Source organism: Nyctereutes procyonoides, unplaced genomic scaffold (assembly GCF_905146905.1).
Source record: "Nyctereutes procyonoides isolate TBG_1078 unplaced genomic scaffold, NYPRO_anot_genome, whole genome shotgun sequence".
Taxonomy (NCBI): domain Eukaryota; kingdom Metazoa; phylum Chordata; class Mammalia; order Carnivora; family Canidae; genus Nyctereutes; species Nyctereutes procyonoides.
This window is the reverse complement of record NW_026575151.1, coordinates 11,767,853-11,792,626: the sequence shown is the minus strand read 5'-3', so window position 1 is coordinate 11,792,626 and position 24,774 is coordinate 11,767,853. Positions and strand designations below refer to the sequence as shown.

The 24,774-nt window shown below is 42.3% G+C and overlaps 1 protein-coding gene and 1 pseudogene across 2 annotated transcripts in view; one reads left to right on the top strand and one right to left on the bottom strand.

Moving 5' to 3' along the window:
• Positions 1–3,796: 3,796 nt before the first annotated feature.
• LOC129501787 (ribosomal protein L18-like) lies at positions 3,797–13,355 on the bottom strand (annotated as a pseudogene).
• A 6,540-nt stretch (positions 13,356–19,895) lies between these two features.
• Positions 19,896–24,774, top strand: part of SEPTIN11 (septin 11) — an 87,995-nt gene continuing 83,116 nt past the window's right edge. For both annotated transcript variants that reach the window (XM_055313012.1, XM_055313010.1), the window contains exon 1: positions 19,896–20,025. In XM_055313012.1, coding sequence (XP_055168987.1) covers positions 19,999–20,025 — 27 coding nt within the window. In that variant the 5' untranslated portion in view covers positions 19,896–19,998. The remainder of the gene's footprint in view (positions 20,026–24,774) is intronic.

Sequence of the window (24,774 nt, the reverse complement as noted above, 5' to 3'; positions counted from 1 at the left end):
GAAGGCCATTCTTAGTAATCAATATAGACAATGGCAGAAAGGCTCCAGAATTTTAAAGGGAGAAGAAACAGTTAATTATGAAAAAAAATTATGAAAAAATTATGCACCACTCTATGCTTCAAAGCGATATATGTGACATAATGTAAGCTAAATATTTATAAAATGAATATAAATAATGAGAGGACTTTTTAAATTTGCAACTGCAAAAATAGTGCAGAAAATAGTTTAAAAATAGTTTATTGATGTATGTGAACACAGGGTCTTTCTTATGAGGAATCATATCATTATCATATGTGTGACTAATCTTACTAAATCAGAATCTCCACATATGGCATTAATTAATTCATAAGCTAAAATTATAGTGAAAGATTTGTCTCTCCCCTAGATACAATCAGTGGTTTTCTTGTTATTTCAGAGTGAGAATATTTATTTCATTGAAGTAATTCATTGAATCATGATAAAAATGGTATAAGACATTTTTTTCTTATTTTAAAAAATTGTAGTTACAGTCTTATGATGGGTTGCCTTTGTACTAGAGGAAACATCTTTTGTTACTTTCCTAATATTTTAAAACTACAGGTCTCTGTTCAGAGCACCTTGAGGAAATGGTGAACATGAATAAAATTATGTAGACAAGTTTTAGTTGGCTAATTGAATAGCACTTTAGTTCATCCAAAGTGGTTCCTAGAGTCTGTAGCAAGTAAGTAGTTCATTTATTTTTAATTGCAAATTTAATTTCAGCTCCAATACTTTTATTTAGGAAAAGACTTCACAGGAGAAAGTATTAGGCAACAAAAAGAGTAATAATCAAATATGTAATAATCTTTAAGATTCCATCACGTGGGGCTCATGATACTGTTTAGAGGGAATGAGGCCATTGTGTATTTTTAACTTTCTAATGTAACATATATTTGTAATAAAAATACATATGTATCTTTTTACTTTCTTAATGATTTAAATATATTTACAAAAAGAGCTGTGCGTTATAGTGGAAGGAGCACTGAATGGAAATCTAAGGTGTTGGTTCTAGGTTGTACTCTGAAACCATCCAGCTCTATAATCTCAGACTTATAAGTTAATGTAGCATTCCTGATTCCTGATTCCTTTTTCTGGAGAACATACTCAAGAGTCTCTAATATATTTCCTGGCTCCAAATTTCTGTGATTAATTCCATAATCTTCAGGATGTGCCTACAACATTAACATATGTAGGAGTTGTAATGAGCATGGGATTGTAGTCACACTAAATGGATCCCCAGTTCTGCCTCTTACTTGCAATGTAACCTTAGGCAAGTAACCTTTCTGAATTCCAGCTTATTAACTATAAGCTTCCAGTTTATTAACTTTAATACTATAACAGACACTGTTAATGCCATGGCCCATTGCCCCTCAGCCCACTGCTGCTGTATGGTATAGCTCTCATGCCCTGTCAGCTGCCCACCTCTGGGCCTGCCTCCATCTCCTTCGCTGCCCCTGGGCTTTTTCTGACACACAAGAACTTGTGCAGCCCAGAAGTACAGGGAGTTAATGTCTCCAAGTGAAAACCTCCACCAGTGAGAGACAGAGTCTTCCTGACTCTCAGTGGGGCAATTTGGGGCACATTAACAAATTCCTCAGTGTGTCTCCAACTAGACTGAGCCCCTGTTCCCCACAGTTTACCTAGCTCATCAATCAACCCTGTATTAGCTTTTCTCATCTACCTGTCTCACTTTTCCCACCATCTGCTTTGTACTTCCTGGGCTCACATCCTAAATAATCTACTTGCACACAATTTCTTGTCTCAGGTCTTGCTTTTAGTAATCCCATTTCACAATTGCTGTATGATTAATTGACAACACGTGTATAGCATCTACTAGATCCTATATTAAGATGCTAACAAATTGTAATTATTATTATATCTGACAATTGAAACAGAATTTCAGGGACGCCTGGGTGGCTCAGTGGTTGAGCATCTGCCTTCGGCTCGGGTCATGATCCTGGGGTCCTGGGATTGAGTTCCACATCGGGTTCCCTGCATGGTTCCCTGCTTCTCCCTCTATCTATGTCTCTGCCTCTCTCTCCATGTCTCTCATGACTAAATAAATAAAATCTTTAAAAAAACAACAGAATTTCATGGTTCTAGGCAATGCTTAGACTGCGTTTCTACAGTTAAGCCAATGTTGACATCCTGCTAAAGTGTATTTACGTAATTTTATGAGGTTATCTAAAATGCATAGAAAATTTTGTAAGTGGTGAAACTTTAGGTTAAAAATTTGGTATAGAGGGAGTGCCTGGCTTGACTCAGTTGGTAGAGCATGTGACTCTTGATCTCAGGGTTGTGAGTTTAAGCCCCAAGTGGGTGTAGAGCTTACTTAACAAAAAGGAAAAAAAAAAAAGTCTGGTATAGAAAAATAATATTTGCTAAGGATTTTTTCCTTTTCTTTTCACTTTCTCATTTCTCCTTTTCATTGTCTTTCTATATTGAAGTCATTGTTTTACTTCTATGTGAAATGTCATAAATTGAGTACTATTTCCTTGAAGAAATAAGTAGAATAGTATTAATAATATAAGAAACAGCCTGTGCATAAATATAAATTTTTTGACGACTATTCAATGATTCCACAAGTGTTTAATCATGAAAAGTTCATTTATTTGACTTTATCTAACATGACAATTCTACAGAAGAATGCTAGAAACTTTGTGTTTTTTTCAGTACTAGGATTGAATTTCTTTAATTATTTCTTAGTCTATATCTTTCCTAGACAACTAACTGGATTTAACAAATACGCTGTTGTTTGTGGTCAGTATGTCCCCATTCAATTTAAAATGCATTCTTTGGGGGGGATGCGCCTGGGTGGCTCACTTGGTTAAGCATCCAACTTTTTTTTTTTTTTGTATATAATTTTTTACTGGAGTTCGATTTGCCAACATATAGCATAACACCCAGTGCTCATTCCGTCAGGTGCCCCCCTCAGTGCCTGTCACCCATTCACCCCATCCCCCCACCCACCTCCCCTTCCATTACCCCTTGTTCATTTCCCAGAGTTAGGAGTCTCCCATGGTTTGTCACCCTCTCTAATTTTTCCCTCTCAGTTCCCCTCCTTTCCCCTATAATCCCTTTCACTATTTCTTATATTCCCCATATGAGTGAAACCATATGATGATTGTCCTCCGATTGACTTATTTCACTCAGCATAATACCCTCCAGTTCCATCCACGTTGAAGCAAATGGTGGGTATTTGTCGTTTCTTTTTTTTTAAAATGATTTTATTTATTTATTGAGAGAGAGAGAGAGAGAGAGAGAGACACAGGCACAGGCAGAGGGAGAGGGAGAAGCAAGCTCCATGCAGGGAGCCTGATGTGGGACTCGATCCAGGGTCCTCAGGATCAAACCCCGGGCTGCAGGCGGCGCTAAACCGCTGCGCCACCGGGGCTGCCCATATTTGTCGTTTCTAATAGCTGAGTAATATTCCATTGTATACATAGACCACATCTTCTTTATCCATTCATCTTTCGATGGACACCGAGGCTCCTTTCACAGTTTGGCTATTGTGGACATTGCTGCTAGAAACATCGGGGTGCAGGTGTCCCGGCATTTCATTGCATCTGAATCTTTGGGGTAAATCCCCAGCAGTGCAATTGCTGGGTCGTAGGGCAGGTCTATTTTTAACTCTTTGAGGAACCTCCGCACAGTTTTCCAGAGTGGCTGTACCAGTTCACATTCCCATCCAACTCTTGATCATGGTTCAGGTCTTGATCTCAGGGTCGTGAGTTCAACCCCCGCATTGGGCTCCATGCTGGATGTGAGACCTATTTAAAACAAAACAAATAAAATGCATTCTTTGCTTATTTGGTAGTTCTAAAAAAATGATGAAATGGAATAGAATGAATCTTGTAACAAGCAGGTGTAGGTATGTCAATACAACAAGTTCTTAATTACACATTCTAACTAAAAAGACCACTGTAAGACTTCTGGGTTTATCTGAACAGGCTTAAATTCTCTGGGCTTGTTCCAAGAGCAGAAGGGCATCCCTTGGGCAGTGCCAGGTGCATGCAAAGGCATAATTTTTCTTCTATTTTTTTAAAATTTATTTTTATTGAGATATAATTGACATACAACATCATGTAAGTTTAAGGTTCAATTGTTCAATTATATCATGTAATTATCATTTATTTTTGTGATGGAAACAATAAAGATGAAACTCTTAGCAACTTTGATGTTTATAATATAGTATTGGTGTATATAATTACTACGCTGTGCATTAGATCTCCAGGACCTGTTTATCTACTGGTTGCAAGCTTGTACCCTTAAACAACTTCTCCCCAATTTCCTCATCCTTAGGTAACCACTATTCAGCAGTGTGCGATGCCTTTCTGTAAAACATCAGTATGTATCAAAAGCTTCAAAATGTGCATAATAATAATAATAATAGCCTAATTAAGACTTCTTAAAATTTTCTTTGTAGGAGCTTGTTTCCACCCAATGGTAGTTAGATATCGAGTGAAAGGTAAAAAGGAAGTATGGGCATATTGCTATCTGGCAGAAAGTAATTCTGAAAAGGCTACATAATGTATGATTCCATTTCTGTGACACTCTGCGAAAGGCAAAACTATAAAGTCTGTAAACAGATCAGTGGTTGCAAAGGGTTTAGGATGGGTTGAATAGGTATAATACTTGGGTTGAATAGGTATAATACTAAAGATGCTTTAGGGTGGTGAAACTGTTCTGCATGATGCTATAATGAATCATATATGTAGTGAATACATGACATTATGCATTTGTCAAAACCTATAGAACTTTTTTTTAAAACCTATAGAACTTTACAGCATAAAGAGTAAACCTTAATGAATGCAAATTAAAAAAATAATTTAGAAGGTTGGGGATCCCAGGAGAGAATACAGAGTGTGACAAAAGAATCTAAGTGTATTACAAATGATATGAAATATCCTCATTAAAGAGGTAGTAGGAGAAAGATGCTGACCTGAGTAGCTTTGAAAATGAATGGAGTCTAAAGATTAAAGTGAAAAGAAACTGTACATAATGCAGAGCACATAATAAACATCTTGCTCCAAGTGATACAGTTGTTTCTTATGGGGTATATGTTAACAATTCTGAAACTGCTGAACACGTAAACTAAGATTGAACAATGAAGTAAACGAGTGATGGATATAATCTGAGCCCAGTTTCTCACTGCTGGAGTGGGAGGTGACAGACAAACAAGGAGGAAAGCTAGGATGTTCTAAGGACTAATGGATTTGAATTGGAGACATCATATGCACTCATGTTTATCTTCATATAGATACAAATCACTACATAAAGAAATATTTGTAGATATGTGCCAAAACATTGGTTCCTATACACACATATTTCCTTACTCGGACAGCTAACAGCCTCGGAGCAATCACATTCCAATAAGCAATGAGCACACCTAATGCCCAGATCTTGGTTTCTAATACCATTCTCCAGTAAAAGAAACCAGAGCCCATTAGAGAAATGGCAGATTCTAGGCCTGGAGAGGAAAATATACAAGATAAGCCTGAAGCATTTTGTAAGTGTCAGAATTAAGAAAGTGTTCAAAACAACAAACAACAAACTCAACACACCCAAAAACAAAAGCCAATAATGGGGTATGTTAAAGGGACTTAGTAGCCAACTGAAGGAGCTCCCAAATCTATTCTCAGTACATTTTATCAAGGATACCAGACTGTCAAGATGACTCATTGTTGACACTGACCTTAGTCATATGGCTGAAGTAGTGTTTGTCAAGTTTTCACACTCTATGATGTAATTAGAATGGCACCTTACCTTTCTCATCTTCCTGCCACAGACACATAACCTTAGTCTAAGCTTGAGGGAAATATTAGACAAATGCAAGTTGAAAGACATTCTACAAAACACTTGACCAGTACTCCTCCAAACTGTTAAGGTCATCAAAAGCAAAGAAAGTTTCAGGAACTGTCACAGCCAAGAGAAGCCTGAGAAGACAAGATAGCTAAATATCCTGGAATGGGAAAAGGACATTAAGTAATCTGAACCTACTGAAGGAATTTGAATAAATTATGGATTTAAACTAATAATAATTTATCAATTTGGGTTCATTAATTGTAATAAGTGTACCATACTCATATAAGATGTTTATAATAGGGGAGACTGGGATCCCTGGGTGGCGCAGTGGTTTAGCGCATGCCTTTGGCCCAGGGCGCGATCCTGGAGACCCGGGATCTAATCCCACATCGGGCTCCCGGTGCATGGAGCCTGCTTCTCCCTCTGCCTATGTCTCTGCCTCTCTCTCTCTCTCTCTCTGTGTGATTATCATAAATAAATAAAAAAATTAAAAAAAAACCTTTATAATAGGGGAGACTAAGTATGGGTTATATAAAGTATACTATCTTTACAATTTTTCTACAAACACAGAAACACTTTTAATAGAATTTTATTTTTAAAAACTGATAGCCAATAAAAAAGTAGCTTCTATACTGGGAAAAAATTAAAAGGACCTGTGGCTTATAGTAAACAAATACACGACACAGATCCCTTTCAAGGGAGGATTTGCTTTCTAGCCACTGGGAGTGCAGTTAGCAAACAATCTCAAGTATCCACTCCTTCAAAGTTTTCCTCAACTGTAAAGAGATGACCCTTATAAGGTCACAGCTTCCAGAAGCAGCCCATCTAGTGACTGAACAAGGTGGATGTAAAGTCATGGCCATTTCTGCCTAAAGATGGACAACTCTAATGAGTAGCATTTGCTCTAGAACTCCTAACTGGATTGGCTGACTCTCCAGTATTTGCTCTAGAACTCCTTACTTTGTTGGGTCTATATTATGGTTCAAATTCTCCTGGTGCCCAATCCTGCTTCATCCCACTTCTTGTTACAAGTTTTATCTCTAATAAACATTTTGCACTCCAAACTCTAGTTTAGCATCTGCTCTCAGGTTGCTCTCTGCGAATCATGAGCCTCCTCATTTAACAGAAGACTTTTATTTAGCATTAAAAATAATTTCCCTCTAAGCCTTAGCTGGATCCCCAACTTATGTTTAAATATTGAAACATATTTACTTAATGTCTTCTCTGTTATCATTTAAAGACATTTTTAGACATGGACTTATACCCTAATTTCATACCCATATTCTGATACAAATAGCATCAACTGATAGCACAACTTTTGCCTGTCCAGCAGCTCTAAATTCTTCTTTTGGAAAGAGTATTTCCATGTTTTCTTTTAGGAACTAAATATGTCTGTGCCTTGGGATTTTGGTGGAATCTATGAAGGTACACGTGCACATGTACATGCACACTACCATAAGGATCTAAAATAGGCCAACCAGACTTCCACGCAGGCATTCAAATTTTGAGCAGAGTGACTGCAATTTGGGAAATGAAGCTGAATCCCACCATAGGTGATGTAGTGCCTAAAGAGATGGTTCTCTTCTATGTGAGGCCTGACTGTTCACTCCTGTGTGAGCTAGCCAGATCCTTGTAATGAATATTGGTTTTGCCAATTTTAGCCAGTTGTTTCTTTCACTTGAACTAAAACCAATAACAACAAAAAATATGACCCTAGTGGATATATTTTTACTTAATAATCTTTATACATAGCAATCCACAGAAATAAAGAATATTTGTAGTGACAGTTGGTAGCTACACTTAATGGTAAGCAAAACTTACTGTACAGAGAAGTTGAATCACTATGTTGCACTCTGAAACTAATGTAACATTGTGTATCAACTATATCCAAATAAAAAATAACAACACAAAAAGACTATTTGTACACTTCTGAAAAGTGGAGGGAGTTATTACAAAGTATTGAGTTAGAGCAAGGTAGATAAAGGTGAGGATTTTTCTCAAGTCCCTACAATATCTACCAATCCTACTTCAGGAATTTCTTCTAAGGAAGTATTTAAATAAGCAGTGAAAGGTGTATGTGCTAGGCTGTTGACTCCGGAGTTACTTGTAAAAATGAAATATAGGGGCGCCTGGGTGCTCAGTCAGTTAAGCATCTGGCTCTTAGTTTAGGCTTGGGTCATGATCTCTAGGTCGTAAAATGGAGCCCCTTTATTTGGCTCCCTGCTTAGCAGGGAGTCAGCTTGAGATTCTCTCCCTCTCCCTGCTCCTCCCTCCACTTATGCCTCTCTCTCTCTCAAAATAAATAACAAATAAATCTTCAAAAGAATGAAATATAGAAATAATCTAGGTATTAGTTATGGTCATTAAAAATGTAATAAAGGCTTGTACATATTAATATGAAAAGATGTTCTGTATACCTGTAAGTAAATAAGGTGATGGTAAAATGAAATACCATTTTTGTTTTTACAAATATGTCTATATCTGTATATGTGAATATACATAGAAAAAATCTAGAAATGAATATGCAGAAATATTGACAGCAGCTATCTGAATGGTAGGATTATGAGTGATCCTGGTTTTTATGTTTTTCAGAAATTTTCCAGTTTTTTTGCAGAGGTACATCTATAATAAGAAATAATCAGTGGATTATTAAAAAGTAATACTCTTGAAGGATCTTCAACAATATAAAAATAATGTTAAGTAGAAAAAGGAATAAAGTACTATTTTTAGTGTCACCTTAATTTTATAAAAATATTCACTATTTTAGAACAAAATGCACCAGCATATTAATGTGCTTTTTTCTAAGAACCTAGATTATTAAAGATTCTAATATTCTTATGCATAAATAATGAACAAATAAACGCACAAACATGCACACATATATAATTTATCTAAACAAAAACAAAATAAAAGTTAAAAAAAGTTTTGAATCTAGACACAAATATAAACCCTGTTATTGCATAAGACCAGAGAAAGAGTATTACACATTTAAATTCAATCCCTTTCTGATTAGCTGGTTTCATCTGACTGGGGAGGATGTTGATAAGAAGGATCAGAAAGAGAGAGAGGTAATCAGATCCAGTTTGGGATTAACCCTAAAAAGAATAAATGGACTTGACATCTTTTTTTCTGCCAATCACCTCTGCTGGGACCAATTTGATTCATACCCGACCACTCTTCTAACTCCCCTTATTTCTATTACTATTATTATTATTATTAATATAATTTGCTCCTACTGAAACTAGAATGTCAATCAGGCATGCACAGTAGCCACATTAAAACTTTGTAAGCGTGTTAGCTCTTCCATTTTTAAAAGTTAATTTATTGGATGGATGAATAAATAACTACTGAATGTCTACAATATGCATGGCCTTATAAGAAAAATGAAAAATCACAAAATATGGTCATTCCAGAATTATTGTTTTTTTTAAGGATTTTATTTATTCATTCATGAGAGACACAGAGAGAGAGCAAGAGAGGTGCAGAGACACAGGCAGAGGGAGAAGCAGGCTCCATGCAGGGAGCTCAGTGCAGGACTCAATCATGTGTCTCCAGGATCATACCCTGGGCTGAAGGCGGCGCTAAACTGCTGAGCCACCCAGGCTGCCCCAGAATTATTGTTATTAAACAATAACAATGATATAAAGTCATTCCAGGACAGTATGCCACCACATTAGAGGCAGGATAACAGTAGAAAGTGTATGGACTGAAGAGTCAGATTGTACTGGCTTCCCATCAGTCTCTGCCACTTCCTTTGACATATCCCATAGAGATGACATATCCCATAGATATACTCTACAAGCATCAGTTTTTTTCATCTATAAAAGGGAGAAAATAATACTATGCTATACATAGTAGTTGGTTTTCAAGAGGGTCTCTAGTGCATTTGTTTCTTGCTATTCACACCCCTGTGTAGTCACCTCTGACACTGAATAGGGATAATTTGATAATCAATAGGATGTTGCAGAAATGATACAGTGCAATTTTCTAAAGCTAGGTTGTAAAAGCTTCCATCTTGCCCTTTTCTTTGTTTTGGGAAGTTCAACGGCCATGTATGTCATAAGGACACTCAGCCCTATTGTAAAGTCTACATGGTAAAAGAACTGAATCCTCTTACTAACAACTGGTGCCAGTTTTCAGGCATCTGAGTGAGCCATATTGGAAGCAGATCCTTTACCCCTCCAAACCTTCAGGTGACTGCAGCCTCAACACTCTAACTGCAATGTCATCAAGAGATGCTGAGCCCAGAATCACCTAGATAGGCTGCTTCTGATTTCCTGACCCACAGGAACTATGAGATAATCACTGTTTATTAAGTCACTACATTTTGGGGTAATTTGTTATACAGCAATATCTAACCAGTATTTGAAATCATAATATATTAGCATCTTTTTGTTTTGTCTTCTGCTCCAACACCAGACAATTGAGAGGACAGGGTTTGAGGGCAGCATCTTTGGAACGAGGAGGGATGTTGAGGGCTACAGAAACATGTGCCAAGTTGTACCTGAGGGTGTATGAGGGCACATATACACTTATCCACTTATACAGGGAATATTTGGTTTTCTCTCTAGGTAAGAAGCATGGAATAGTTGCTAAAGGAAATATCACGTAATAGAAAAAACAAAAAACAGTGCTATTTGTGTAGATAGCACAAATGTGTAGTGATCTGATCTATAAGACTCTTTTCTGTTCTTTTCTCATCAGTTCTGTGGTGTAAGAGTAGAAATGATGCAAATTGTCAGCAACAGGGGAAAGCCCAAGGAAAAAGGTCATCAAGGGCCAGAATATTTGGGGCATTGGTAGGGGATACTGATGCCCTTGGTACTAACTATGTATTTCTTTTATGTGAACCTCTAGTTACTAATTTATACTATAAAATTGTCAATATTTGACTATTCTGACATATAAATCTTCCTATACTTCAACTTATATTGACTCTATAAGGGTAAATCCACAGGCTCCTTGTAAAGGAGTGAAGACAGTTGAGCTCATTAGAGGAAAGAAGCAAGTCTCTTAAGAAATTACATCTTGAGGGGCACTTGGCTGGCTGGCTCAGTCAGTGAAGCATGCAACTCCTGATTTCAGGGTTGTAGGTTTGAACCCTGTGTTAGGTGTAGAGATTATTTAAAAATAAAGTCTTAAAAAAAAAAAGAAATTACATCTTGAGAAAAAAATCTTTAAAATTAAAGGGAATTTTCCTTGAATGCTCTCTATTTTCCAATGCCTGGAACACAATGAACTCTTAAGTCTTTTAAAAAGATGTACATGCACATGATTATGAAAGCAAATTCCAGCAAGTATGTAAAAGAAAAAAAAAAGTCTCTTACCTGCTTTATTTGTTTTCAGCTTCAAGTAACAGAAATGTGACACCTAAAACTGGCTTAGATAAATGAACTAAATACTAATGTGTTTATTTATCAGAGGTGGGAGATAGGGCTCAGAGTTAGTTGATTTAGCAGCCTAACAGTATTTTGTCTGTCTGCTCTCTAGTCCATGGGCTTTAGCCTAAGGCTGAATTTCTTTCATAGTTGTAAAATGAAAACACTTAGGCTTCATGCTTCCTTGTTTGCATCCAATAGAAGAGAGAAAAGCTGACCTCCTGTGAATTTCTCATACGAGTGAGAAAGCATAAATCTGAGAACCTTCCAGCAAACCTCTCCTTTCATTTCATTAGACAGAATTGGGTCACTCATACCAGATCACTTTCAAGAGAATGGAACCGTATTTATACCAATCTCCTCCCTGGAGAAAAAGTCAGTCTTCCAAATGCATTTGAATAAAATGGCTATGGTTGAGTCATCCAGTGTTTATTACCTTGGCCCACACCTGCCCCGTGTGCCTTTTCTTCTTTCTTTCTTCTTTCTTTTCTTTCTTTCTTTCTTTCTTTCTTTCTTTCTTTCTTTCTTTCTTTCTTTCTTTTTCTTTCTTTCTTTCTTTCTTTCTTTCTTTCTTTCTTTCTTTCTTTCTCTTTCTTTCTTCTTTCTTTTCTTTTCTTTCTTTCTTCTTCTTCTTCTTTTCTTTCTTTCTTTCTTCTTTCTTTTCTTTCTTTCTTCTTTTTCTTTCTTTCTTTCTTTCTTTCTTTCTTTTCTTTCTTCTTTCTTTTCTTTCTTCTTCTTTTCTTTCTTTCTTTCTTTCTTTCTTTCTTTCTTTCTTTCTTTCTTTCTTTCTTTCTTTCTTTCTTTCTTTCTTTCTTTCTTTTATTCAAAATCTTTTAAATAACAAGGCAGGATCTAGGGTTAGTTTTTGTAGCCTGGGCTGGCCCTGCGGCCTCTGGCATGCTCGAACTTCCGGCCCTTGGATCTCAAGTAGGGTTTGGTGTGGCTGTGTGGGGTTGCTGGGGCCTTGCCAAAGTGTACACCTCTCGGCCCTTGCGTGGACCGGAGAGCAAGACGGTGCCACAGCCCTTAGGGGAGTCCAGGGCCAACTGGTCGAAGGTGAGGATCTTGCCAGCTTTGAGGATGCGGCTCCGGGCACGGCTACTCACGCGCAGTGCGCACACCTTCAGCTTGGGCACCTCCTGGACACGCCCATCATCCGTTATGGTCCCTACCACCACAGCTGTTCTGTTTTCCCGGCCAGGCAGTTTCATCTTCCGGATCATCCGGGAAAGGGACAGAGGTGGCCAGTTGGTGCGATTCATGAAAAACCTCTTCAGCATAACCTGGTTAAAAGTAGAGTTGGTTCGTCTGGCCAGAAACCTGTACAGCTTGACCAACAGTCGCAGGTAGACGTCCTGGCTCTTGGGCTCCTTGCGCCGAACCTTTCGGTCCTTGTTGTGGCGGATGTCGCCTCCCATGATGGCACCTCCTGCTCAGCCGGTCCGGGAAGCCCCATGTGCCCTTTCACAGAGGCAAACACCACTGCCAGTTTCCTGTGCGTCCTAAAGATATTCTATGCATATTCATTTTTAGGAGTCCTTCTCTTTCTAGTCTCTTTTTAGAGAAATGGTAGCATATTGTCTCACATTTTGCTTTTTTGTGTAGTACATTATTCATAAATGTTTAAGAAATTCTAAGAAGATATATTTTGTAAGCCAGATGGTTTTTATTCTAATTGTTCACTTTGCTTACTTCACTAGCATTAAAGTTTTGTTTTGTTCTTGTTTTTTTTTTTGTTTTGTTTTGGTTCCAGCCAATTTCTATTGGGCTAAGGGGGAAATGCGGTAGTCTGGCTGGACTGAGGCCAGAGCATTAAATGGGATCAGTGGACCCTGGGTGTCTGTATGATAGTGGTAGCAGAAAGGAAGAGAATCTCAGAGGTTAGGTAAAATAATATAACAGAACAACAATAATACCAAATGTATGTTGAGTGCCTCCTGTGTTCCATGTTGTGCCAAACATATACTCAGTAAAAATCAAATTAGGTCTGCTTGGTTGCTATCTCTTCACATCTAAAGATTCTCCTTCAAACAATAAAGCTTGTGTTACTATTTTAATAATGGAAGTTCTTCTTGGTAAGTAAAACTCCAAAGAAGTGCATTAAGAATGATGCAAGTGCTGAGGAAAGGCATAGCATGATGAAGGATGTGGATGATGGAGTCTAACAAACCTGAATTTGAATCTTGGCTCTGCTTCTTACTAGTGTCACAATGATGACTGGACACTGGGCAATTTTCTTAATGTTTTTGTGCTTCACTATCCTCATCTGTAAAATAGGGAGATATCAGAGAGTTTGTTGTGATGATTAAATGAAATGCATGCAAAATACCTTACATGGTGCCTGACAGAGTAAGCATTCAGTAAGTCTAAACAGAAGTTTGATATTATGTGATGACTTTTAGAGAAAGAGACCTGTTTAGAGTTTTTGATATAAAAGCAACTACAGTAATTTAAAAAATAAATTTTATTGATATATAATTGATATATAATAATATACATTTTAAGTATATAGTTGAATGAGCTTTGACAAATTAATTCACCTATATAATCACTATCATAATCCTAGAACATTTTCCTTGCTCCAGAAATTCCTCTTGTACCCTTTTCAAGTCAATCTTCCCTACATGAGACCCCAGGTCATCACTATTTTTTTAATATAAATTTTATTTATTTATTCATGAGAGACACACAGAGAGAGAGGCAGAGACACGGGCGGAGGGAGAAACAGGCTCCATGCAGGGAGCCCGACGTGGGACTCGATCCCGGGTCTCCAGGATCATGCCCTAGGCTGAAGGCGGCGCTAAACCGCTGAGCCACCAGGGCTGCCCAGGTCATCACTATTTTGTTTTCTGTAACTATAGTTATGTTTTTAGAATTTCATATCAATGGAATCATATTATATATACTTTTTCTCTCGTTTCTTTCACTCAGCATATTTTTTAGGTTTATCCACATGTTGCATGTGTCTGTAGTAAATTTTACTATTGAGTGTCCAATTATATAGAAATTGCACAATTTATCAACTAACCAATTGAGACTCTTGGATTATTTCCATTTTTTGGTTATTATAAATAAAGCTGCTATAAACATTCTGTGGATGCATGTTGTCATTTCTTTTGTGTAAATAACTGATTGGAACTGTTGAGTTAAATGGTAGATAGGTATTTATAAGAAGGTGCCAAGCTGTTTTCCAAAGTGGTTGTATATTCTAACAATGCATTGGAGTTCAGGTACAATACGTCCTACCTACCAATTAGTACTGCCAGTTTTTCTGATTTTCATCATTCTAGTAGCTTTAATTATGGTCTAATTTGCATTTCTGTAAAGACAATGATGTTGAGTGCCATTTCATGCACATCTGGCCAAACATAGATCTTCTTTTATGATGTGTGTATTCACATATTTTGCCCATTAAGAAAACTTCTTTGCAAGAATTGTGGATATTTTTTTTCAGTCTGTAGCTTGCATTTTCTTAACGGTGTCTTTGGAGGAGCAAAAGTTTGAATTTTGATGATATCCAGGTGGTTAGTGTTTTCTGTGTCTGAAAAAATCCTTGTCTAATCCAAAGTCATTAGGATTTTCCTATGATTTCTTCCAGAAGTGTTACTTTTTTTTTTTTTTTTTTTTAAGAAATCTCTAAGCCCAATATAGGGCTCCAACTCACTACCCTGAGATCAAGAGTTGCATGTTCCACCTACTAAGCCAGTCAGGCACCTCAAAGTGTTAGGTTTATGATCCATTTGGATTCAAGCTTTGTGTATAAGTAAAATCAGTCATATGCATGTATCTGTATGAATACGTGAATCTTGGCTCTGCTTCTTACTAGTGTCACAATGATGATTGGACACTGGACAATTTTCTTAATGTTTTTATCCATATGACATCTAATGGTTCTGGTATGATTTCTTGAAAAGACTATCCTTTTCCATGGAATTACCTTGGCATCTTTGTCAAAAATCAATTCACCAGACATGTGTGAGTATATATTTGGATACTCTGTGCTCTTTTGAAGGACTATATGACTGTATTTTTGCCAATTCAACAATGTCTTGATAACTAGCTTTTTAGTAAGCCTTGAAATCAAGTAGTTTAAATTCTTCAACTTTGGGATCCCTGGGTGGCGCAGCGGTTTAGCGCCTGCCTTTGGCCCAGGGCACGATCCTGGAGACCCGGGATTGAGTCCCACGTCGGGCTCCCGGTGCATGGAGCCTGCTTCTCCCTCTGCCTATGTCTCTGCCTCTCTCTGTGTGACTATCATAAATAAGTAAAAATTAAAAAAAAAAATTCTTCAACTTTGTTTTTTTTTTTTTTTTAAGATTTTATTTATTTATTCATGAGAGACACAAGAGAGGTAGAGACATAGGCTGAGGGAGAAGCAGGCTCCCTGCAAGGAGCCCACTGTGGGACTGGAACCTGGATCCTGGGATCACGCCCTGGGCCAAAAGCAGACTCTCAACTGCTAAGCCACCCAGGCGTCCCTTCCTTTTTTTTATTTTTTAAATTTATGTATGATAGTCACAGAGAGAGAGAGAGAGGCAGAGACACAGGCAGAGGGAGAAGCAGGCTCCATGCACTGGGAGCCCGACGTGGGATTCGATCCCGGGTCTCCAGGATCGCGCCCTGGGCCTAAGGCAGGCGCTAAACCGCTGCGCCACCCAGGGATCCCCCCAGGCATCCCTTCCAACTTTGTTCTTTTTCAAAATTATTTTAGCTATCCTAGGTCTTTTGTGTTTCTACATTAAATTTTAGAATCAAGTTGTCAATTTCTATTACAAATGCTCCCTGGGATTTCAACTGTGATTATACTGAATCTATAGATCGATTTGGGGAGAATTACATTTTTAAAATATTGAGTCATCTAATCCATGAAGATGATATATCTCTCAATTTAGGTTTCCTTTAACTTGTCTCAGCTGTGTTTTATACACACACACATATATTTATATGATTTTATTTATTCATGAGAGACACAGAGAGAGAGAGGCAGAGACACAGGCAGCGGGAGAAGCAGGCTCCACGCAGGGAGCCCGTCGTAGGACTCCATCCTGGGTCTCCAGGATCACGCCCTGAGCCGAAGGTGGCGCTAAATTGCTGAGTCACCCGGGCTACCCTCAGCTGTGTTATACACGGTACAAAGCTTGTGCATATTTTGATAAATGTATCTCTATTTTATGATTTTGATCCTGTCTTACAATAGCTTTATATTTAGTTATTTCATTATCATAATGACCCTTTCTATGATGTAAATATGAGCTTCATTTTATAGGAAAATGGGACTCAATGAGATCAAAAGACTGGCTCAGGATCATAAGATTGGCTAATCTTATTTCTGGAAATGTATCTTAGAGATATGCTTTCTCATGTTCAAAATGACAAGCAAAAGGTTATTATTTCAGCATTGGTTGTAATGGCAAAAGTTTAGAAACAACACTGAATATATCAGTGGGACTGTTAAATAGATGATACATTTTTTTTTTAGATGATACATCTTTAAAAGTATTAGGCAACAGTATAAAAGAATGAGGAGGATAACTGGTCACTCATATAAAAGGATGTGTAAAATACAGTGCTAAGTAAACAAACCAAGGTGCAGAATGATACACATGGTTTTTCTTTTATGTAAAACATGGGATAGGGTGGGAAATAAGAATATGTATTCACATTTACTTGAGATTGTTTTAAGAAAACTCTGGAAAGATACAATAGACACTAATCAATTATCTTTCAGGGAAGGGATGGGGACTGGACAGATTGTTAATGGAGTGGGAGACTTCATTCTATACAATTTTATACTATTTTTTAACCATATATTACTTTTGAGACTGATTTTCTCCCAGTATCAATTTTTTCATTTCTTCCTTTTATAAATAGGGTCCTCTACCCAACTTTTAGTATGGCATTTGGTGCCATATAAGAGATTTTTAAAAAAAGAGGGATTATATATCCTAGCCTCCCCTAGAGCTGAGTACATTTATGTGACTGAGTTTTGCAATGGATTGTAAACAGAAGTGATGTGTGCTATGTCTAGGTCACTTCTTTAAAAGGAAATTGCTTCTCTTCCATTTCCTCTTCATCTTTCCCATGGGCTAAACTATGGCTATGGTGTTGGTAAACCAGCTTTGATCAGAGTAGATGAGGTAATGATCAGAACTTGATGGAGCAACCAGATAGCAACAAGGAATGTGGACTCCTGGATGACATGCTCAAGAAGCATAGCTGTCAGGCCTCTGGACTGCTTACCACCTCCTGGACTTTTCATGAGAAAAGTCTTTTTCAGGTCACTGAGTTTTTGGGTGTTTCTATTATAGAAATAGCCTGTACCGCAACTGCAATTTAATTCTTCTAAAGAGAATTAATGATGAGGCATGAAGCATAATCTGCCAAAATTTGGGACGCCTGGGTGGCTTAGTGGTTGGGCGTCTGCCTTTGGCTCAGGACAGGATTCTGGGTCCCGGGATCGAGTCCCGTGTCAGGCTCTCTGCAGAGAGCCTGCTTCTCCCTCTGCCTGTGTCTCTGACTCTTTCTCTCTGCATTTCTCATGAATGAATGAATGAATGAATGAATGAATGAATAAATAATCTTTAAAAAAAATCTGCCAACAGATTTTTTTCAACAGAAGTTGATCCAGGTGGACTAAATGAAACAGAAGAAACCTGAAATATAATGCTGGTGACGTTTGAAGTCAGGTTGGAAAAGGAGAATTAATGGCAAAGCAAATTGAACTTGGAGAAATTGACAGAAGGAAATGAACACAATCCAATGGATATTGGTAGATGAAGTTGTAAGGAACTTATGACTGAAATAAGTAAAGGAAGTATTACCTCATTTAAAAGGAACAAGTCTACAAGACAAGAAATGTAGTGCAGTGTAGCCCCATGCACTAGAATTATCCAGCTGGTGGCAATTGATAATGGTCGAATGGTAGCTAGCGAATAGGTTGAGATGAAAGGTGAGAATACAGAAGTGATATTTCTGTCAGAATATATACAGGTGTGTATGTATGATTCTCTTCCCAGTGACAATGTCTAGTAGCCAGAGGGACTTCAACCACAAAATTTTCTTTTAGGCTCTCAAAGAGAAATAGTAACTGGCATCACGATGGCCACGGGGAAAAAGGAATTATCTGATAAATGTAGGTGCTAGAACCAGGAGCTAGAACCTTGGAGTGACCACAGTCCAAGGCTGGCTGCCAAAGGGAGTAGCCAGAGTCCAAGTCCTCATATTCCAGGGAGCATGTCATCTCACAGGGTGTCTCTTAAGATCAGAATTTAAAAGAGCATGCATTAAAGAATAGCACAAGCCTACAGGGACTGATACTTTCTTGTAGGCTTAAGTAATTTTTGCTTTTAAAAAGAACGCCAAGGAATTTTCAGAATTTCTTGTTGTTGTTTTTGAACAAGCCCCCATTCAGAGACCCTCCTCCTTCACGAGAGGGTCTTCGTCCCACTGGCATCCCCGTAGGTGGAATCCTGCTCCAGCCCATCTGGCCTCGCCCCGGGAATCTGGCGTCCGCCTCGCAGCGGCCGGACCCGCGCCGGGATCCCACTGACCCTTGGCGGAAGGCGGCGCGTCCGGGTCCTGCGGCCCACTGGGGGCCGAGGCCGCAAGGGCGGGGGCGCCCCCGACCCAAAGGCGCGGCCTGTCTTTCCCCGAACTCGGGAGGCCCGGGCCGCCGCGAGGGCGCAACCGCGGGGCTCACCACGGCGACCCGCGCGCTTCGCCGCCGCCGCCGCCGCCCCGTCGCCCGCGCCCTGGTCCGCGGGGCCCCACCCGCACCCCGACGCTCTCCCGCATCGCTCGCCACGCGCGGCGACGCCCCCACCGCCGCCGCGACGGCCTCCGGGCCCGACTCCGCGGCGTCCGGTCGAGGTCGGCCGAGCCCACGCGTGGCGGCGAGCTCGCGTTACCCCGGGGCGGCCGCCGCTGCCTCTTCTCCAGCGGGCAGCTCTTCCTGTGCGGCGCGCGGCGGTCGGGGCGTCCGCAGCCGCAGCCCCCAGGCCGCTCCCCTTCCCGGGGGTCCCCGCCCGGACGCGCGCGGCGCCCACAGCCTCCAGCGGCCTGCCCCGGGCCTCCCCTCGGGGAGGGAAGAGTTGCGGAGTCGGCCCGGCCCCGGCCCCGGCCCCGCTTCGGCCGCCCGCAGCCCGCAGCCCGCAGCCCGCAGCCCGCAGCCCGCCCCGGGCCAGGAGGCCGTCCCCGCCGACCTGCCGCTTCCCGCTCCGCAGCCTCCCCGGCCGTCCGCCACCGCGGCGGGGACCTCCGCGCCCGGCACGTTACTCGGGCTCCAGCGCGTGGTAGAGCCGGGGGTGGCGGCCAGAGCACAGGCCGGGGGCGTCTCGGCGGCACCGGAGAGGAGAGGCCGTGCAGGGGAGCCCCGCGGCCGCTCGGCGGAGGGGACCCCGCGGCCTGCGCGCCCGACCCTGGCCGGGGCCCGCGCGCCACCGTCCCTCCCACCGCCGCCGGCCGCGGCGCGCAGACCCACACCCCTTCCTGGGGACGCAGATGGTCCGTCCCAGGCGGAGGCCATGTTGCTGCGATAAAGCGGGCGGGGCGGCGGCGTGGGGCAGCAGATGCCGCCGGCGGCCAGCGGGAGCCCGTGCGAGCAGCGCGCAGCCGCGGGGGAGGCGCGGGGGAGGCGCGCCGGGGCGGGGCCGGGGCCGGGGGCGGGGCCGGGGCCGGGGCCGGGGCCGGGGCGGGAGCCGCAGCCCGGGCAGCAGCCCGCGTCCGCGGAGAGCACCCAGTTGCAGCCGGAGCCGGAGCCGGAGCCCGAGCCCGAGCCCGAGCCCGAGCCGCAGCCGCGATGGCCGTGGCCGTGGGGAGACCGTCTGTGAGTGCGGGGGCCTCGCTTCCCTTGCCCCGCTGCCGCGCCCGCTGCCCCGCTGCCCGCTGCCCCGCTGGGGGGTCCGCGCTCCCGGGCGGGTGCGGGCGGGGGCTTCGGGGGCCGGGCCGGGGCTCCGGGCTCCGGGCGGCGGCGGCGGCGGCGGGGGGTGTGCGTGGGGTCGGCGCGAGTCCGAGCGGGGGCGCGGGGGGCCGGGGCTGCTGCGCCGCGTGATGCCACAGGGCATCGCCCCGCCGCGCCCCGAGGCCGTGGCTGTGGGGAAGGGCCCCTCCTGTTCCCCTGAAAGGGCGTTGCTCGCCTGCCCCGCCGCGCGCAGCGTTCTCCCGTGACATCGGGAACCGGCCCCCGGAGCGCGCGGCCACGCGGCTGTCCCCGCGGCCCGAGACCCAGGACCCCCCGGCGCGCACCCGGCCCGCGCGGCCCTGCCCAGGACGTGGGCGAGAGCCCGAGACACGCGCCAAGTTTTCGCGGGGCCTGTGTCGTGGGGGGAGCCGGGGCGGCGGACCGCGGAGGCGGGGACGCGAGGAAGAGGAAGGGCGGGCGGGGGCGGGGGCAGCGGGGGCCCGGCGGCGCGGGCGCGGGCGCGGCGCGCGGGAAGGGCGGGAGAGGGGCGCCCCCGCCCCGAGTTCGCCGGCCGGGGGGGTCGCGCCCGCCGGGCCGGGGCTCAGCTCGCGGCGTCGAGGGCGGTCGCGGTCCGCGGCCCGCGCTCCGCATCCCCGGGCGGAAGGCGCGGGAGGGGCGGGGGCCGGGCCTCTCCACGGAGAGCCGAGCGGGGTGGGGGAGGCGGAGGCCGCCTCTTTCCCCCTTTCTTTGTCGATGTTCGGAGCCCTCTTTCTCACGCTGGTGTTGGGGGCGCCGCGAGCGAGGTTCCCCCCTACACCACCCCTTTTTCCTTTTCTCACCTCCTTCCCACAACTGTGTAGCTGCAGGTGGTGGCTTGAGAGGTCTTAGGGTCATGCACGAAAGTCAGTCGGAGATCCTGGAAGCTCTGAGGCCCCGGGAACGCGAGGCTGTGCTCCGACTCCCAGTTCTTCCTACACGTCCACTCCAGAAACCGGCGCCCTTCGCAGCCCCCGGCCCCCCCCCCACTCCCACCCCGCCAGGGTAGTTCGTGGGGACCCTCGGCGTGTTCCCACGCAGCCTGGTGGCTCCGCTGCCGAGGCGTTTCCAGAGACGATCCCCACAGTCACAGTGTGCTGTGGTCCTATGGAAGTATAACGGTGGGTCCTTCAGGAGCTTTAGTCTCCAATATTTAGCGATGCACGGTAAAGAGTCCAGGTCTCCTCTTGCACACAGTTGTCTTCTTGATAATTAGTGGTCAGGGATTGTTGTTACCGAGGGAATGATTGATTACACGGTGCATTTTGCTGGTGAGGAAGTTGAGGTCCGGCAAGGTCAAGTTTATCTGAGTAAATTACTCCCACCCCTCTCCCCTGTCCCTGCGCTATACTTATTTCCAGGGCACAGATTCCAATGACAATTATCTACTTTAGATGATTGGAGAGCATCTAGGAATGCAAATTTGGGGCGAGGGAAGTGTTCAGTAACACCTATTGCTGGTGCATTCTTGAGGCTTGGGGGATGTGGAAGAAATAATTTGTTGCACATTTTCTATGAATTAGTTAGTTCATATATGTCAGTTAAATGGGAACAGTATGTGGATTTAAGATTTAGTTGTGTGGCCATAATCATATCCAACACCAGGTCTGCTAACCAGATGTGAGCTTAATCCCACAGAATTCTTGTGTAAGACCTCTCTTATTCAAATAATAGAGGAGATTTTAAAAAGTGTATGTGTACAGAGGAGGTAACTGCTGTCTCTGCACATTCCCTGTTGGAATTAAGATTAAGTTACAGTTTAAAAACAAGACTTTTTTTGGACTGCGTTGTGTAGTCATCAAGAGTTGACTACAGAGTTGAAAAGTCTTTTCATATAGTTCCAAGGAATTGTTGAATTGTTTCACTTTGTTCATTCAGTTCTTGCTTTAAGTGTGGTGCTTTTAGTCATGTCTTCAAAACAACCCTGGTGAACGCAGAGTATTTCTCCAAACCCAGCTCCAAGGGATCAACACTACATCCTCCATCCTAGAATTCTCTACTCCTCCTGTGCCTTTATCTATTCTATGATTTGAACAAATGGAAGGGTATATTGAGAGAAAAGAATCATTCTGAAGTCGATTTATGTATGAATGGAGTTTCCCTAGTTACTCCTTTACAATTAGACTTTTTTTTTTTTTTAAAAAAAGGTGTTTAGGAAAACATGAACAGACTCCTTTCCCTACAAACTGCCTCTCCCGTCCAGATTGAAAGAAAGTTCAGTTAGAATAATTTGCTCTTAATTTTAGGCATTCTTAACTTGAACATCTTAGTGAGATATTCTAGGTAAATACGAGATTTTACTGGAGAAAATTCCTTATATGTCAGATGGAGTATTTTCTGTCTTATGAAGTGGTTATATTCACTTCCAAACATTTAAACCTTAAGGCTGAATTCAGATGTTTCTAAAGCAGATTTGCCGGCTGGAAAACATAAAGGCTTCGGGTTAGTGTGGTAGTGTTTATTTCTGTTCTAATCTCGACCCCTAGCTTCTCCATTTTCTTGTGGATGGTTTTGGTCAGAGAAGATCCTGAAGTATATCTGCTGTTCCCAGAATATAACTAATGATTAGCAAGAGCGTTCTCCTCTAGGGATGTGTCCACATTTTGGATGAGTTAGTATTTTTGCATCCAAATCCCAGGACAGCTGTTATCTTTATTTTAAACAGAGCATGGTAATTTACTGTACCTGGGAATGAGGCTTTATGTAGCTGATCCACTCTCTTAAGGTGTGATGTTCAAGTTACAGAGTCTACGAGGTGAAAGGAACTTTTAGAGGTTATTCAGTTCAGCCTTCTTCCCAATGCAGAAATATTTCCTACTTTATCCCTAACAAGGTATGTATTTAAACTTTTCTGGTGGTGGAGAGTTTCTATGATATCCTTCAAGAGACATGTTTAATTGTTCTTTTTTCTGTTGAGCCAAAAGAAATGGAAAACCAAGTTCATTCATTCACTCATTTAAAACCATTAATTGAGTACCTCCTGTATGCCAGGTACCGTTCCTCGGAGCCAAGGTTATAGCAGTGGACAAGACAGAAATTCTCTTTTTTCACCTGGAGCTTTTATTTTCTGAGAGATTTAGTGTCCATGTGTATAAAAGTGACGAACTTCAGTGGAGTATGTAAGCCATTTAGGAAGAAAGGGAATTACATGCCTCTTGCTGAGTCAACAATTATAATGCAGATAAAGATCTTGCTTGGGAATCATTAGAGACGTTCATGAAGATATGGTCTGTTTTCACCAGGAAGAGGCTGGGGACTGACAATGAAATTTATTGTTATTTTCTCCTGCTATAAGTTTGCCAATTACATCTTGAGGTTGTAGCCTTCCATGTGGAGGGCTCTGGTTCTTTTGTACCTGGAGAAAAATTAATGGAGCTGAGAAAGGTCCTGGGGGTGGCTATCTAAAGGATAAAGGGGCTGTCGTGGGGGGGAGGTTTTTATTTTTTATTTTTTAAAAAGTTTTTTTTTATTTTTTTTTTTTTTTTTTTTTTTTTTAATTCATGAGAGACACACAGAGAGAGGCAGAGATGTAGGCAGAGGAAGAAATAGAAATGGGCTCCATGCAGGGGGACTCCATCTCAGTGTGGGACTCCATCTCGGGACTGCGGGATCAAGCCCTGATCCAAAGGCAGGTGCTCAACCTCTGAGCCACCCAGACCTCCCTGGGGGGAGGTTTTTAAAAACTAAAGCTCTTTATTCAGTGGTAAAAATGATACATTTTGAGACTCTAAAAGCAATTATTAAGGAACGAAGGAAGTGTTTGAGGTCATCTTTCCTTAAATCTTTTGAAAGTTGGAGGGTTTTTTTTAATCTTTTAAAATATCTTTTAAAATGATGTGTTTACATCACAATGAAAAACAGACCCACGGAACTGATTAAAAGAACAAAACTACCCATATCCCACCATCCTGATATAAGAGCTCATAGATTGTTAGTGTATTTTCATCGATTACGAGAGATTTGCATAGGTAAGCATAACTCATCTCGTATAAGCTGCAACTTAGGAACCAAACTGTGTGCCCAGTAGACCCTGTCTTTTTGGACACTCCTATAATAGAGGAAACTGATGCTCGGTGCTTTTAAAGGGGCTAGCTACCCTGTGTCTAGACAAAGGAATGAAAGATTTGGATGTCCTACTTTGATTGATTGCCAGAAGATCTAGTGTGTATGTCCACTGATGATGCCACAGCTGATAGTGATCTTTGGGTTTAGACTCCCTGTGGGGCAGGCTACAATCAGAGCTTTCTATGCCACTAGTTTCTCTTTATAGGACCTTAAACTTGATTGGGGGTGGGGTGTATAGGGGCAATTGTTGGATTTTATAATTTATTGAAAACTCTTTCATAGTGCTAGTTAGACCTGTCTCAACTGGGGTCAGTGAAGCAGAACCATTATTTAGACAAAGACCCAGAAGATCTAAAGCTTCTACTCTGTTGCCCCAGGGAGACCTACTCTACAATATAATTGATACCCCCTTTGTTGTTGTTGCTGTTTTTCAAATCCAGATTGACAGAAAACTCCCTTCGAACTAAACAGTAACACCCCTGACCCACTCAGGCCTGCTGGCAGCCCATCAATGCAACCACTGTAAAACTTAAAAACAATACTGGGGCCAAGGTGCTAGAGACAGGCTTCTAA